This window comes from Anopheles funestus, chromosome 3RL, assembly GCF_943734845.2.
Source record: "Anopheles funestus chromosome 3RL, idAnoFuneDA-416_04, whole genome shotgun sequence".
Lineage (NCBI taxonomy): Eukaryota > Metazoa > Arthropoda > Insecta > Diptera > Culicidae > Anopheles > Anopheles funestus.
Genome location: NC_064599.1, coordinates 33,754,150 through 33,770,856, shown reverse-complemented (window position 1 = coordinate 33,770,856; position 16,707 = coordinate 33,754,150). Strand labels below are relative to the sequence as shown.

General features: G+C 40.0%; 1 protein-coding gene across 3 annotated transcripts; it reads left to right on the top strand.

Moving 5' to 3' along the window:
• The first annotated feature begins 3,044 nt into the window (after window positions 1–3,044).
• LOC125770563 (dipeptidyl peptidase 4) lies at window positions 3,045–14,937 on the top strand. Of its 3 annotated transcripts, none has more exons than XM_049440281.1 (17): window positions 3,045–3,343; window positions 6,289–6,525; window positions 6,629–6,732; window positions 6,814–7,012; window positions 7,100–7,174; window positions 7,267–7,319; window positions 7,712–7,926; window positions 8,057–8,351; window positions 8,470–8,599; window positions 8,703–8,891; window positions 8,978–9,102; window positions 9,172–9,347; window positions 9,430–9,640; window positions 9,718–9,903; window positions 9,972–10,129; window positions 10,230–10,435; window positions 11,877–14,937. In XM_049440281.1, exons 2-17 carry the CDS (start codon window positions 6,418–6,420, stop codon window positions 12,012–12,014), a joined length of 2,568 nt encoding a protein of 855 aa, XP_049296238.1. In that variant the 5' UTR covers window positions 3,045–3,343; window positions 6,289–6,417; the 3' UTR covers window positions 12,015–14,937. The 3 variants fall into 3 exon arrangements, with proteins under 3 accessions (XP_049296238.1, XP_049296240.1, XP_049296239.1); XM_049440283.1 differs by lacking the exon at window positions 3,045–3,343 and adding an exon at window positions 4,383–4,815; XM_049440282.1 differs by lacking the exon at window positions 3,045–3,343 and adding an exon at window positions 4,829–5,019.
• The last annotated feature ends 1,770 nt before the right edge of the window (window positions 14,938–16,707 follow it).

Sequence of the window (16,707 nt, the reverse complement as noted above, 5' to 3'; positions counted from 1 at the left end):
GTTCGTTTCGTTTGGTCTAATCGTCCAATAATAGGAAAATTATGCTTCTCCAATATTTTGCTTTAGTACTTTATGCACCAAACCAAATTTTATCTAACATTTCTTTCTTCATTAATATTTGATCGAGCAGCACAAATATATTTCGATAGGTTTGTTTTTTTTCTTCTTATGCTTAATTTATCTTATCGCATGATTCATTTGATAATCGCAATAATTAATCTGCTGGCAATGTTCGAACAGCGGTCAAGAAGTTGATTGAGACCAAAAACAAATGGTTTGTGTAAATGTGTTTATCAGCGGTTATCTTTCGGATATTGCATTGTGTACGATAAATGGTAAAAGTTTGAAAGAGATTGCAAAATGATTAGATCACTTAATGCATTTCGGTACCGTAACTGATAACATTTCTATAGAGTACATTGCTTCTGTTGTAATTTCAAGGTTTCGCCTTTTGTTTAACATTAAGTTTCTTCTTCTTGGCCTAACGACCTACTACTACTAGATGGCGACCTTCATACTGGCTCAATGGATATATTTTTGAGTAAGAAATGGCCTTTCTATTTATAGTGCTACGAAGAAGAAGACATGGTTTTATCACATTAATCCTTAGAAAGGAGAACGATAGGGATGGAATTTAGTATTGTTTCTGTTACAATATGAGGACTCTTAATTCTATTGACAAAAGAATAGTAATCTTTTGCCAAAAGAATCGAGACAAAGATGCTTCGAAAGATTTTTGGCCTCTTATGTGTGGAAGGACAATGAAGGAGCCGCTACGATTACGATACGATTCTGTGAGTTGTACGATGAATTCACTATTGTAGAGCGAATTAGACTCGCCAGGCTTTGGTGAGCTTTGGTGATGTGAATTACACCGAACGATCGAGCCCATAAAGTCCTATTAAGTCGTCCACATGGACAGAGGCTTAAACTCGTGGTAGGCTTAAACTGAGATGGCGTTGATGCGTTCGCCAGAAAGCCCGGGATATTGGATTGGGAGACGACGGGATTCCTGTTAGAGGACTCCTGCAGTAGGCCACAGAGACCGCGAAGAGGTTGTAGCATCTGGTAGGTAAGTAAGTCACAGCTTTTTTTCTATTTTGTTGCACTACTTAAGTCTCGTTATTCTTTCTCGAGTGTTTGATTAGTGATTAGAAAGTACAAGAACGTTTTCTACATTTATTCGATATTATGAAATTGATCGCTTCTGGATGATTTCGTTTGTACTTTCATGGAGATTTTAATGAACGGAAAGTTACGAAAGTTTGTTTTCGTTTCATTAAAGTTTTCTTTGCTATTCAAAATTTTACATCACAAATGTTCGAGGAATTGCCATTACTTTGGCTGCGGATTTCTTAAAGACAATTTTCAAGAAATTAAAGAATAATTTTGGACTTAATTTTGACTATAACTGGCTCATTTTTCTACTTTACTGGAATTTGGACAAGTTCAATTTCAAATTTAAAATTTAGAACTTAGAATATGTAATTAGTTCTAAACATAATATCGATGTTCTCCAGAACTACACATTTAATATTTGAATGTCGCTAAATGGAGTCACTTTCACGAGCATCATCATAGAAAGTAATCTCCAAGCTCCGTTTCCTAAGCATTACACAACAGTGCCATTAACTTATTAGCATCAGATTTAGTGAGATGTAAGCGAGAAACCCGACAAATTTACTGAATTCTCAATACCCATTTCTTCACAAGGACTTTACACCGATATACGCACAGAAAACCGTTGCGCAATGATCATTTTGTTTGAAATTCTACCGATCCACGTGTCATTCAGTCACCAGGTGCCACGTGTATATTTATACGAGTTTCTCGAGCAGACCTTTTACAACCAGAACGGAAATTTGTAGATAATTTATTTCATGTTGGTAGAATTTAAAAAAAGAACAATAAAAAGCCACTTCATATTACGAGTACCGCAGCACTCGGGGCAGCTTACCGGTCCCGGGCTTTGATTCTATCCACGCCGTGGTCATTCTTTCTTCTGCAGCGTGACCTGCAAAAGCTGGCCACTTCAAATGCCGTGGAGGCGAAGTGGGTGAGCCAGTTGCTGTAGGCCATAATTTTTGGCCCAAGGTGTCCAGCTTAAGGAAATCAATGCATGTGGTAGCGTGTGGGGACAAACGAATAATGACTGCAGACCGCAATACGTTTCCCACCCCATTTTGCTATATGGTCGGCCGTAACACATTAGTAGAGGGGTGGTTCTAATTTTACCATTTTCGTAGTTCGTAGTAAAAGCAGTGCGGACTTACTACTTCAGAGGTATTATGTCGCAGAATTTAAATGGGCGCATTCGTTTTGACACTTTTTTTTTTCTTTTTGATTTTTTCTTCTCAAATACGATAAATAGTGTTGCGAAACGAATTTAAGAAAGAGAAATGGAAGAGGAATATAGTAACGTGTAATAAAAAAAATTCAACCAAAAAAATAGATCATAAAAGGCTAAATCGGAACGACAGTCATCGCGATCGTCATGATGAGTCACGGGGATATTTTTAGACCGGAAAAGGTGTAAGGAAAGCATTTTCCACTCACACCCTCAGACCAACCTCCTCGTCCACCTACTTCGTGGTATCGTCATTCGTACGTCAACGGTTTACTGGAGAGTGACCTATTGCGGTTGTACGAAATAAATAAAAAAAACCTACTAAACAGAGTTATAAAAACAACAGCAAAATAAAAAAAAACACCATCCCATCTAGCGGCGCTTGGTGTCGTCACAAGGCGACGATGCGACAATTTTAAAATTGTCCACAAAAAAAAACTCGCACGCTTACTACCATCGTCACGAAAGCAAAGCCGGGGCGAAAAACTGTTCGTGTGCTGTTTGTGTGTACACATGTGTGTGTGTATGTGTGCGCCTGGGATGTAACAGGAGTCAGTGGTTTGGGGGTGCGGAGGGGAAGGAAAATGAGTTCGGTTTTTGTGGTATGTGTGTGTGTGTGTGTGTGCGCGCGGAGAGAGGGTGGGGCTGCGATAGGGGAATGGTTGGTTTGGTTTGGTTGGGAAAATTTTCTCACCATCATCCATCTCAGCAGCCAGTGTGGCAGCAACACTCAGCCGATCGAGGAGGCAAAAGGGCCACCGTTGCTGTTTGTTGCGTGTCCGTAGTAGTGGTGTAGTGTTGTAGTCGCGTCGCTAGCCTTTTTGGCAGCAAGGTGGTTCGGGTTTTTAGCAATAGTGGTCCGGCCATCCGTCCCGGCTACCAGTGCGTACCACCGGAGAACCATCGGATGGAAAACGCATTGGTCGGAACGTATTTTGCTGGTGGTCACAATGATGATGGTCTAACACAATCGTTGGCTGTGTGCTTGTATGAAAGGTAACGAGAGAAGAAAAAAAAGTTAACACGAAAAAGTGAGCTCTCCAAACTTTCTGCATTGACCTTAGTACGCATTTGTGCTGGCGCACAATGTGCACGTTTTGCCAAAAGTTCAAGTGTGTTCCCTGTGGTAACGGATTTCCTTTAGTTTTGGCCCAGCGAGCCAAATGAGATGAATGTGTTGTTTGTTCGGTTTTTTTGTTGCACTGCACCATCGTGAAAGGATGCAGCCATAGCGCAAGTGGATTGGTGATATGGTGCAAATTCCGTGCAACCAAAATGAAAAATCTGGTTTCACCAGGGTCCGCTTGATTGCGGTAATCGAACAAAAAAAAAGAGGGAAAAAGAAAGAAACGAACAATCCAAGTAGCATTTACGTGCGTGTGTGTGCGTGTTAGTAAGTGAAGGAGCATGTAGTTACGTGAAGAAGGAAGCGAGAAAGCGATATGAGCTTGTTGGGAGTGAAAATGAGCCTACGAGGTACAAGATGACACAGGAAGCCAAAAGGATACTACAATTTTCCCATCAAGACCGTCAAGCTGGAGAGCGAGAGAGTGCGTGTGTGTGTGTGTGTGAGTGTGTGCTAACGCGGTTGAAAATGGGAGCAAGGTGTCCCTTGAATATCCCGGTCCTCGATCGGAGCTCCTCTCGATATGCTCTGGGGTCGGTTTACTCGATTATCCGTGCAGTGCGCAGGTCCGGTGCTTTTAGTGTTCTTCAGCAAATACTTCCCTTTATCCCCTTCGCCCAACCCCTCTCCTTAACCCCTCAGCCTCCACCATACAGTGTCCCGGAGTGGATGGACTAAGTGTTGAGGGTGAAGAGATGAAGCGAAAATGCCGAACGCGTTCTATCCTAAACGATATGAAAATGGACGTGAATTTGTCGCCACAACGGCAACATTCGCTCACGGAGCTGCCGTCCCTGCACAATGGTGTTTGGTGTGAGACAGGTGCGAAGTTCTTGTTTTTGGTCGAACACACAAAAACGGTGTCCGATGGGCAAAAATTGTTTCCCGTCGGCTCCGTTTTGTGTTCGTCCGAAGCGAGTGCGTGATTGACTGCTGCTCGTTTTCCTTCTCTCTTCAGTGTCTCTCTCCCTCCCTCTCTCTTTTTCTCGACGCTAAAACCCTCTACCGCTTTCCATCTAACTTTTCCCCATCCTTGATCTAATGCTCGAGGTAGAGTGGATTTTCTCTTGCTGTTTTTCCTCTCTCTGTAAAGGCGACGAGCGCATAAATCCTGATCGCAAAGCGGATGGGAGTTATATGCGCGATACCCAGTGCCCAACGCGGCTGGTGCGGACTGGTGTTTTCGATGTAGGAATGGTTCTATTTTAGTTTTAATTATTTTTCTTCCCAACCCCCATTACCCCCATCAGTACTTCTTATCGGAATATGCCGTATTCGTGCGGAAAGTTCGCTTCCTATATTTGCCATCATCCTTCCCAGCAGCAGCAGCAGTGCTACAACGGTAATCGGGCAATAAATTACGAAACAAAGCTAACCATTCCAAAAACAAGGCTCCATCGAATGAGGGAAGTTGATGGCGAACCGTTGTTACACGGAGCGAAACCAACCGAATGTCCCCGTGTGCCTTGTTCCAACTGTGTGCGTGTGTATCACACGCTGTCCGACGCGTTGCGAAAACGATTGCTAAAAGAAAACTAAACCACGGGTAAATGTTATCTAGAATGTGCGTATATCTCATTGATAAAGTGCGACATTGCTAGTGAGCAGACGAACATGGTACTAAAACAAAAGAAGAAGCAATAAATGGTTTAAAACCCGTCGGAAAATTCTGTGAAGGTGTTTTTAAAGAAGGACTTATCCGGGACTGACAAACTGCAAAGATTACCACCAAGCCTGATGGGTGGCTTATATTATGTAAAAGGAACATTACTGCTTCCTGGCGTCTTACAGACAGCTTACAGTCTACTAAGATGGTGTTGCTAACACCATTGAAACAGTACTAATGTGTGGTTGCGTGAGCACGTGTTTGGTAATATGAGTGGTCGAGTCAGCCATGTGTACGTGGTATGTGTGTGCGATTGCTTTGTGTATGTGCACTAGGAGTAGTTTTTATTTAGCAAGAAGTTTTTGCTGCGCGGGACCAATCTCTACACAAACTCATGTTATAAACAAAACCCATCAAAACTACATACCACACGATATCCATTTGTTTGCTCATTTTATCGCTTTATTTGTTGTGCGGTGTCCTGCACGATGTGTGTCATCTTGGTGGGCACGGTTCTGAAGGATAATTATTGGTGTGAGTGAAGCGACCGTGGGCTTGTGTAAGATGGACAAATTGTGCAAAAGTGTTTCCCTCATACCCATTCCGAGTGCATCCGTTTACGCGTGCTGGGAAAATGGTTTATCGTCCAACAAAAATAAACTTTAATGATAATGTAAATAGTTATCCTTTTAAGCACGTGAATATGCGAAACATTGATATGCAATCGTTTGTGGTGTGAAATGATCAATACAGAGCAATGCCGTTAAATCCAATTTGTACGATTGGAATCGGTTTACTCCATTACGTGGACAAGAATATCCAAGACGAACACGGCATGCCAGTATTGATTGAAGTAGGCAAGTGTGTTGGCATTGATTCCTTTTTTTGGCTCATTGGAGTCTAATGTGAGTTGAAGAATGGAATAGCCGGAATAGAAGGAAAGGCATCAATGGGTTTTTGGTGGAGTGAAGAAGGAGGAGGGATAGTTTTTAAAATAGCTCTTAATATCGGAATAAAGTACTAGGCCAAAAATTGCCCTAGTCTGATGGCGTTCGTCCAAGAAACTTTTGGACAGGTGCAATATTCCATTAATAATGCTTGCCGACAAGTGACAGAGTATTATTAATCCTTTATTTATATAGGGCTGTTAAGCCCTGAATTAAAATTATCTTATTGATCGCTAACACACCACGTTCTGCCTCTTTACAGCGTCACCAAATCGGTAGGGAAAAAGAAGAATTTATAAATGTACGACAGGACTGAATTCAAAGACGATCAAACCAAAGCAAGAAGAAATCGTGGCGGGTTTTCGAAACTATAGCACCTCGGAATTCTGTAATGCACGCAAATGTGCATACAGATCGGGCCGGGGGCGGCGGAGGATCGTGGCGCCTGCCGCCAGATGAAACATTGCAGGTGGCCGATCCGAAACAGAAGGAAGAACAGGTACGATTGTTTTTTTGTCGGAGAGTACGACTTTATACAGTAAATGGGGGAGGTTTTTGTATATAATGCTGACTGCCTTGTGTTATCTTCCCCTTTCGATCAGGATTTATTTCCTGCCGAAGGACACAATTGGAGAAGCATTGTGTTTTCGCTGCTAGTGATAGGATTTGTCATAACCGGTATAATAACGGCGATATATCTGCTTGGGTAAGGAACCTTGCTGGTGGAACTGGATGAGATGGCGATGGGTAATATTTTTATTTCCTCTTTTTGCCAATCCAATCAAAGCTATGTTGACGAACTACTCTACTGGTCGGGTAGGCGGATGAAGTTAGACGAGTTTCTGCAGAAAGATATAACTCCTCAGAGGCTACCTTCGGTGTGGATCAACAATCAGAAATTTGTATTCCAGGCGGATGATGGAGGCCTTGCTGTTTTCGACACTGCCACCAACAGTGTAGCCACGCTAGTAACAAATCATACTTTGGTTAGTACATTGTTTCCCAATAGCGGAGTAATGGCGTTACTGTGAAGGAGGATATTTTATTCAGCTTTTTTTTCTACCTCCCCACAGAGACAAATTAACGTTAAAGGCTACCACTGTTCTCATGATTTGAAGTACGTTTTGTTTAAGCACAATGTAAAGAAGGTAGGATTATTGACAATATCACCGTCGTGTTCTTGTTTTTGCTACGTCCAGTATTATGGAGTTCCTCTAAAACATTCGTTTTCTACTTTCAGCATCATAGGTTATCTTTCACGGCTTTGTATACTGTGTATGACGTATCGAATGAGTAAGTATCTCATCTGCTTCATTATCTTTTTTGTTTCAATTATTTCTTGTTTTTTTTTTTTGTTTATCTAAACACATTCCAATTTATAATGAAGTTTCTCAGATTTTGTATAAATAAACATCACTAGCATGTTGCAATATCTTCAATGTGAAAGTAATACACATTATTGAAAAATGAAATGTCCTAGTAATGAAACCCCACAGAAAAAGCATATCCGCATACTTCACTTTTATTGGTTGGAGTTGCACAGAATGGATGAATAATAATGCCTCTTGACAAATCTATCTTATTTTCAATTTCGTACCTTACCCAACCTATCCCATCCACATTCACTTGGCCGTACGGCATGTTTTGAATGAATTGAATTGATGTTATCATGTCCCATCTTGCAGCCATCATATGCCGGTACGATTGAAAGAATCCCCCAAGGTTCAACGTGCCCGCCTTCAGCATGCGTCCTGGGCCGGCAATACTACCGCTATGATAATAGTGGCCGAGAACGATATATACTTGAGACAATCACCATCAGACGAAGAGGTTTATCGCTTAACTTTCACTGGAGAAGAGAACAGAGTCTATAATGGTGTACCTGACTGGTTATATCAAGGTAAGACGTACCAAGATCAGGAACCAAGTGGATCCATACCTTGGCCTATGGATCTCTTGTAACTCAGCGTCAAAACTTCAACTTAATTCGTATTTTCATTTACATTTTTATCTCCCACTCACTGCTTCAGAGGAGATTTTTGAGTCTTTTAGTGCTTTATGGACCTCAGTAGATGGCACGCACCTCATGTACGCCACGTTTAACGACTCGCGAGTTGGCATGATGACCTTTCCTTGGTTCACGTCGAACACCGTCATTGCGGCAAGTGGCGAAGGCAACCGTGAGCTTTTCCCCGTGTCGAAAACTATACGCTACCCAACACCGGGCTCGGTCAATCCAGATGTATCGCTGTGGGTGATGGATATAAGTAATGTAAGCAATATACGAAAATGGGAAGTAATCCGTCCAGCTGCTCTCGAAGGACAGTAAGTACATGGCCGTTTGGCGAAGCCCATTCCAATTGACACCGCTAGACAGACCCATTAATATTCGTTTGATTTTGTGTTTGATCTCATCCACTGTTTCATTCATGGCGAAAAACAGAGAACACTATCTTATATCAGCCAGCTGGGTAGGCAACGTGAACGAACACGTGTCGGTGGTATGGATGACACGGTCGCAGAACATTACAGTCGTTTCATCCTGCTACACACCCACGTGGAGATGTGCCGAGGTACGTGACTGAGAATGGTTAAGAAGAGAGAGAGAGATTCGACCATTGTGTTTGGTCAAACGAATAAATGGAATCCTAACAAGATGCGTTGTTGTTCTAATAGCATCATTCGGAGCGGGCACCGGAAAACGAATGGCTGGATATATTACCTCATCCGATATTCTCACCCGATGGGGACAGCTTTTTGTTTATGGCGGGTATTCAGGAGACGGGTACGGAACATTTCACCCACATCAAGCACATCACAATCACACAGCAGCGAATGGCTGTGATTTCCCACGGTCGCTATGAGGTACGACAGGTTTTTTTGTAATTCTATTGATGGAATTGTACTTTTGTTGCATGCATTAAACGATTATGATTCTTTTCTATATCTAGGTGATCCGCATTCTTGCCTGGGATACGTTTAACCATCTGGTGTATTATTTGGGCACACACGAGAAGAAACCCGGCCAACAACATCTGTACGTGGTGAAGGATCCTGTCAGTGAGGAAGTGCGAAGGTATTGGTCCATGGTCAACTAGTGTTTGTAGTTGTTGTAATGTTGGATATCCCTCTTATTCCTGTACAGAACGGAACCAACCTGCATAACGTGCGATCTGAGTGATGTACTGTGGGGTAGCCGATACTATTACAGCAACTGTTCGTACTTCGATGCATTCGTCAGCTCTCAGCCGTACGTATCGCACCACGTCGGGATATCCTACTACATACTCGAATGTAAAGGACCAGGTCTTCCGCTAGCTGGTAAGTAGCGTCAAATGGATTTCAGATGCAGTGAACCCGAGAGTAATGGATAAATGTCGCATGATGTGTTGCATCTTTGCAGTGGTACACGCCGCCCATAATCACAAACTGATGCGCGTCCTGTACGATACGAGACCGTTCTTTGCGAGCAAGCTGCAAGAGTTGGCATTACCGTCGCAACGGTCATTCGAGATTCCGCTACCGCATGGAACGAGAGCCGCAGTTCAGCTGCTATTGCCACCGAGCTGGCGAGAAGAGCTACGGGATGCTGCATTTCCAGTGCTAGTGGAGGTGTAAGTACACATGCCCTGGGGTGCATCAAATATGATTCTTCAACTGAAATAATACATCTCCTGTATTAATGGAATAGGAATGGTAAGCCCGGTTCGACGTCCGTGTCGGAAGAGTTCAAAATCGATTGGGGTACGTACATGTCCAGCCACAACGACGTAGTGTACATACGGTTGGATGTGCGTGGTGCTCGAGGACAAGGTAAACAAGCGCTGTACCGGCATCTTGGAGGTGTTGAGGTACAGGATCAAATCGCCGTGCTACGGTAAGTGACAACACGCATACATACATTGGAGCATGGCTTAAGATCATGATGGTGATGAATTACCGCAGGTATCTCTTGGACACGCTAAAATTCCTTGATGAAACCCGTGTCGGTGTTTGGGGATGGGGTTACGGCGGATATGTCACAGCGATGATTCTCGGTTCACAGCAACACGTCTTCAAATGTGGCATCTCGGTATCGCCCATTACTGACTGGTTGTACTACAGTGAGTATCGTGCAGCTACAAGACCCCTCTGTCCAAGACCGATCTGTTTTCCCCTTAAACGGCTAATCGGTGTTTCCTTTTTTTTCATGACCATTTGCAGATTCCATATTTACCGAGCGCATTCTCGGTGTGCCGGCTGAAAACTATAAAGCGTACGTCGAGGCGGACGCAACACAAAAAGGGCGCCAAATTCCGTCATATTCGTACTTCCTTATTCACGGCCTAGCCGATGTTACTGCACCGTACCAGCACGGTATCCAGCTGGCCCGTTCCCTATCCGAGTCCGGGACGATATTTCGATATCTGGTAAGTGTATCCGCTTCCCGCGGTGAGGGAGAGAGTTCGCTGTTCGCTAAATGGAGTTGTCCTATAAGACGCCTACCATTAAATGTATGACCAAATGTAAAAACCGAGCTTTTGTACGGCTATAGACCAAATGGTTGACCGAGCTTCTGAGTGCAATGAAAACATTCCACATCGTACCGACCCCCTTCTTGCGTAATGCGTGCGCGTAACAAGCTACGAAATTTAATGCCTGGCAAGGACATCGTATATAATGCGTTCCCGATTCCTGGTTGCAGGTGAAAACATACTGATTGAATAGAATTTTGTTATCCTTATGAAAGCCTTAGTCCAATACGTAAACAATGATAACATTTCAACAAAACAAAAAACAGTTAGCGTTAGCTAGATGATTGGCCAACAATTTTATTCACTAGTACGATGAACATAGTTCGCTCTCAAAATGCTCACCTTGCAGCTGTTCGACTGATTACATATAGTGCCCTTGTTTTTTGTTATCCGATAAGTTTTAGCTACAAAACATTTCTTTTCTTTCTATACTTGCTTTTGGATTTGCCAATTATATTTCAATTTCCAAAATTGTATGTGTGTGCGTGTTGTTGCGTTTTTTTGTTTTGTTTTGTTATTTTCCTCCATTCCAGTAGTGGGCATTATAGGTGGCATTTTATTAGATTCCGTTATTTTCCTTCGGTAGCGATCCGTTTCATTCTGATAGTTTTTAGTGCATATTTCCGTTATGTTTGTTGCGCTTTCCTTCGCTTCTCTAGTTTGAATGAGTTTGCTCTAGCAAGTTATTTTTTCTTTTCGATCATAGGTTAACATTTACCTAACATTTTTTTTTTCGTACGTCGAAGAGGACCTCCCTATGAGAAGAGTACGTAGAATGTGATGTCGATGAAGTTGATCATGATGTTTGGTTATGCAATTTCATGTTCTTCGATTAATAAACACCACAGCGTTTTGTTATCTCATGAATATATTGCTTTTTACTACGATGAATAAGGGTTTTATAAATGTTATCATGTAACGTTAATCATTTGGCATATATAAAGTTTAACAGGTCCCATCAATGGTCAATATTTCTCATTGTGCGATCCCTCAAAGGGATAATAATATTTTTTTATTCGTTTTCATCCTCTTACACAAAAAAAGGTTCATTTCTCACAATGCAATCTACAACAAGCGTACCGGATGAGCATGTTTTAATATTTATACTCAATTTATTGACCCACACGAACCAACACCATAGCCTAGTACTTTGTTGAATATTGTTCAACTCACAACAACAACAACAACAACAACAAAACTAGTTTGATAATTTCTGTTTTTCTTTTGCATCTTGTGCAGCCTTTAATTAATTTAGCATTTTCTCCTGTTAATGAGCCTTGAGTGAATTAGCTACCGGCTAAAAATGATCGCTTTACTGTCACCTTCTTCCTTCCAGAGCTACGCCGACGAGGGTCACGATCTTACCGGCGTAATTGAGCACGTGTACCGTTCGATGGAAGACTTCCTGCGGAACTGTCTGTCGCTCGATTCCGACGAAGACAAACCGAGCGAATCTAACGTACCGAATGAGTAAAGATAGACAGAGAGAAAGCAAACAAGAGAACAGAAACATTAAAAAAAACCCCGGGCGAAAACTTAATATAAATGTTGTGTGAGACTTGTTTACAATCTGCGTTAGGTAACGAAATTGTTGTGTTTGTGTTGTATAGTTTAGTTGTACGCGCTAGCCGAATTTTGCAAACCAAATGAAAAAAAACAAGGAAAACTTTATTGCTAACTACGACTTCGATTGCCGTGTCTCTCACCACATTATAGATGGACGTACAGTAACTGATAGGTTCTAAATACATAGACATATCAGAGAAATATGGTAAAATAGTCAACAAACGAGCAAAAAGCATACAAGAAATCACGATTACACTGAAGCCGCCCGTAACCCGGCAGAGTACATCACAGGCATGGTCAATAAGTCAAAACAGAGTCAAAAAAAAAAACGGCAAAGTAATAATACGGTGGTCACGGAATACTCTATTTTATAGGTGTATGCGTAGCTGCGCATCGAATGCGCAACCGTTGTGAAAACATCTAAGTAAAAGCAAAAGGCAATCGAAGCGGAATGATACTACTGTTGGAAGTATACCCGTATAAGGAGCTTTCGGAAAAAAAAGGACAATGAATGGACGCGCAACACGCGTATTTTGCAATTACAAAAAGACATACAAAACATACATACAAGACAGAAAAGATATAAACTGAAACTAAAGTCATCCAATGGCAAACTGGGTATATGCAGGAAGGTTAAATACATAGGAAGAAAACAGAAGAAAAACGTGAACAAGTAAGGAAAACGGAAAAGCAAAGCAAGACAAGCAAAAAACAAAAATCAAATGAATTGATTAACGAAAACTGAAACAGTCCTATACTTACAATAACGAAACTGATGAGTGAGTTTTTTCGTCTCCTTTAACCGTCTATTTAAGTGTAATGGGTAGCAAAATCAAACAACAAAACAATGAAAATCGAAAACTAAAACAGCGAATCAAAAAAAAAAAAACCACATGGCACCACCAGAATGCAAAACAGCAAAAAATGCAAAACAATACAACAAATACCACTTAACTTTACATAGCTCTAGTGTGCGCGCAAACGCGCCAACTGTATCTACAGTGATGCCTAGGATTTAGTTGCAATTTATTCTCGCTAAGTATAAAAGTAATAACACTTAACAAAACAGCCGCCAACGAGCAAAACAAAAACAAAAAGTGAAGATTTATCGTTTAGGTTAACATGCGGCATCCAATGTGCAGCAAACTCACTTACATGTGGAATCACAGTCTCAGAGTACGCAAAACAAGGAAAACCCAAAACTCATAGCAAGACCTTCTTCCAGATTGTTATTTCCGCTTATTAGCATGTGTAAGCGACATTGTGGCCGGGCAGAAGCGGATAGCCCGCATTCAAACAACTGCAATTATAAGAACTCAGATGGTTAGAACAAGCAACGTGTAACACGCAACAATATGTAACAAATGTACCGCAAACGTACACAATTAGTGGTGTGTGTGGATGGGTCCCCGTAGGTGTGCGTTTTGTTGTGAAACGGATGTACGTCCCTGTTGTGGGCAAGAGCAAAAAAGAAAAAAGAAAATAATAACGCACTAGGCAAAACTGTAGAGAGCGAATGCGGGAAGCAAAGCGAGCACAGCAGCAGTGCAACAAAAATCGAGGAATTTTCATAGTTATTTCACGTCATAGTTGTTAGAATTACAGAAGAGCAATCCAGCAGTAAAACAATGAAATTAAAACAGAAGATAACAACGTTAAATAAGCAATTATGTCGAAATGGGAGGAAGAGAGAGAGAGAGAGAGAGTAAAATGCATAATGTGTAAATGCAGCCGTGTAAACAAACGCAAAAAGCAACAAGTGCGTTTGTGTGAGGAACTACGAGAAAATCTCCAAAACCGCGCTACGTGCAATTCCACGCAACGCAAAAGGGTGCAAAATTGTGCAGCTTACACACGTGTAAAATATATTCATCGAAACGACTTCTTCTAGTGCAGCAAAAGTCATAACTGTTTTCGTCCACGGTGCAAAAGAAGCAAAAGAAAATGCAAGGCGGCAAGAAACAACACACAAAAACAAACCGATATTTAAACACGGAACGCTCTCTCTTGGGCCTGAAATTGTATGGTAGTTTAGGGTGGCGATTACTGCAAAATCGATTCGTTCTGTGTGGCGCCAAAGCCAACGTTTACTGTGGCTCCTGGTCAAATTCTACGCGTCCTTTTGGTTTTGTGCTAGTACGGTCCTGTAGCAGGGTTTGGTTTAGTTTGTTGGCTGGCGTTAACTGCCAAAAAGTTAGTGAATGAAATAGCTCAAGTCGCAAAAAGTCTTCACAAAAGTGTGTGCAACAAATTCTTCCTCGGTGCTTTCCATTTGAATCGTTAAATTTTACAAAATGGTCCCAAAATTTGAAACTGAAAAACATTTTACGTTTCACACCATGAATTATTCTTATGCGTCTTCCTTTTGTGTGTATGTTTTTTTTTTAAATGTTTTTGTTGGGGAAGTTATGCTCGATTGGAAATAGCTTAATCGTTAGTTTAATTCACACTGAACGGCAATCCAACAGTACGATCACGAAGGTAGAGGGTAGAAACGCTTCTCGATATACTAATAAATGGTGTGATTAAAATTTCCAAACACACACACACACAAATACACATACACAATAATGAAAACAGTAACATCACAAGCGAATAAGTAGACATAAACGATAGGATGAATGAAGGTGCACATACATACAAAACGCAGACTAAAAACAAATAGGAAATGAAAATAATTGTTGTGCCATTCTATTGTAAAACATGAGTTACACAAAGCTAGACGTTTAAACACGTCAGTCACAAAAAACACACTTTAAATCGAAACACCGAAATGAGAAGAAACAAAACGAAATACAACTCGATATTACAAAGCAAAAAAGAGAGAGAGAAAAGAGAGAAACACAGAAAAAAGGAATAAGATAATCATAATTTATGCTTCCCAGCAAGTTTTCATTACATAATGGTTGTGAAATTGAGAATAGAAGAAAATAAAATCGTGGAATAAAAGAAGCTAACAGCGGCAAAATCTAAAAAAAGGAAAAAAAAAACGTGAAGAAGAAATTCTGAAACAAAAATTACAACAAAAAAAAACAACAACTAATATTTGTAAATAAACGTTAATATATTTATAGTCCAAAGTGAAAGGGAAGAAACAACTAAAACGAAGGAAAAACAGAACCGCGGTGAAATGTGTTCGCTAAATAAATAGACAGTACGAATCGTCAAATAATATTTCTTTTGTTCCTGATGCACTTGTTGTAATAAAGAGAATCGAGGCGGTAAGTTTATGATTCCACACAACATGCAAATGTTTTTTTTTTTAATATTTTTTACATTCTCATTGGTGCCAACATGTTTAGCAATTGTACATGTTTAGCAATTGTCGCGTTTGCGAAATTTTATTTTTATTTTTTTATTCTTTTTCTCATTTTAACCAATATTTGAGTGAAAAGAAACTTAGTTCAACAAATTAGCATTAAAATATATCAAATTTAAATTTTTTTGCTAAATTGCCCAAAAAATGTTAAGGCCTTATGAAATTTTCAAGTTAAAATTTTATTTTTATTTTTTTACTCTATTATCAATTCAAAGCATTATTTGATTAAAAAGAAACTTATTGCAATTAATTCGCATTAAAATATATCACATTTATAAATTTTGCTACATTGCTTAAAAATGAGGAAAATTTTACGTTTTCTCCAACAGGGTATGGAACTTGGTTCCTCGAATAACTTCCGACACAGAGATCTGAGGGCATGGCCGTCCAAGAAGAAAATGTAGCCATTGGTGTCATCTACCGACCACAGGTTAAAGATTGGCGATCCGGTGAATACCGACCGAGTTATAGGCAAAAATTGGTGCAAAAATGAACCTTTTGAAATTTTCAAATTTTTATATTTTTTTATTTTTTTCTGATTTTTTATTCTTTTTTTAATTCAAAGCATTATTTGAGTGAAAAGAAACTTATTTGAACCAATTGGCATTAAAATAAATCAATTTAATTTTTTTTGCAAAATTTCTCAAAAAAAACGTAAGGGGTAAGCCTTATGAAATTTTCGGGTTGAAAATTTTTTGTAATTTTTTTTCTGATTTTTTATTCTCTATTTAACTTAAAGCATTATTTGAGTGAAAAGAAACTTATTGCAACAAATTCGCATAAAAATATATCACATTTATAAATTTTGCTACATTGCTTAAAAATGAGGAAAATTTTACATTTTCTCAAACAGGGTATGGAACTTGGTTCCTCGAATAACTTCTGGCACAGAGATCTGAGGGCATGGCCGTCCAAGAAGAAAATGTAGCCATTGGTGTCATCTACCGACCACAGGTTAAAGATTGGTGATCCGGTGAATACCGACCGAGTTATAGGCAAAATTTTGTTCAAAAATGAACCTTTTGAAATTTTCAAATTTTTATACTTTTTTATTTTTTTTCTGATTTTTTATTCTTTTTTTTAATTCAAAGCATTATTTGAGTGAAAAGAAACTTATTTGAACCAATTGGCATTAAAATAAATCAATTTAATTTTTTTTGCAAAATTTCTCAAAAAAAAACGTAAGGGGTAAGCCTTATGAAATTTTCGAGTTGAAAAATGTTTGTAAATTTTTTTCTGATTTTTTATTCTTTATTTAACTTAAAGCATTATTTGAGTGAAA

Coding starts and splice junctions, on each gene's coding strand:
- LOC125770563 (XM_049440281.1), top strand. CDS start 6,418: ATGCACGCAAATGTGCATACAGATCGGGCCGGGGGCGGCGGAGGATCG. Junction 7,013..7,099: donor TAGTAACAAATCATACTTTG/GTTAGTACATTG, acceptor ACCTCCCCACAG/AGACAAATTAACGTTAAAGG. Junction 9,904..9,971: donor GATCAAATCGCCGTGCTACG/GTAAGTGACAAC, acceptor GAATTACCGCAG/GTATCTCTTGGACACGCTAA.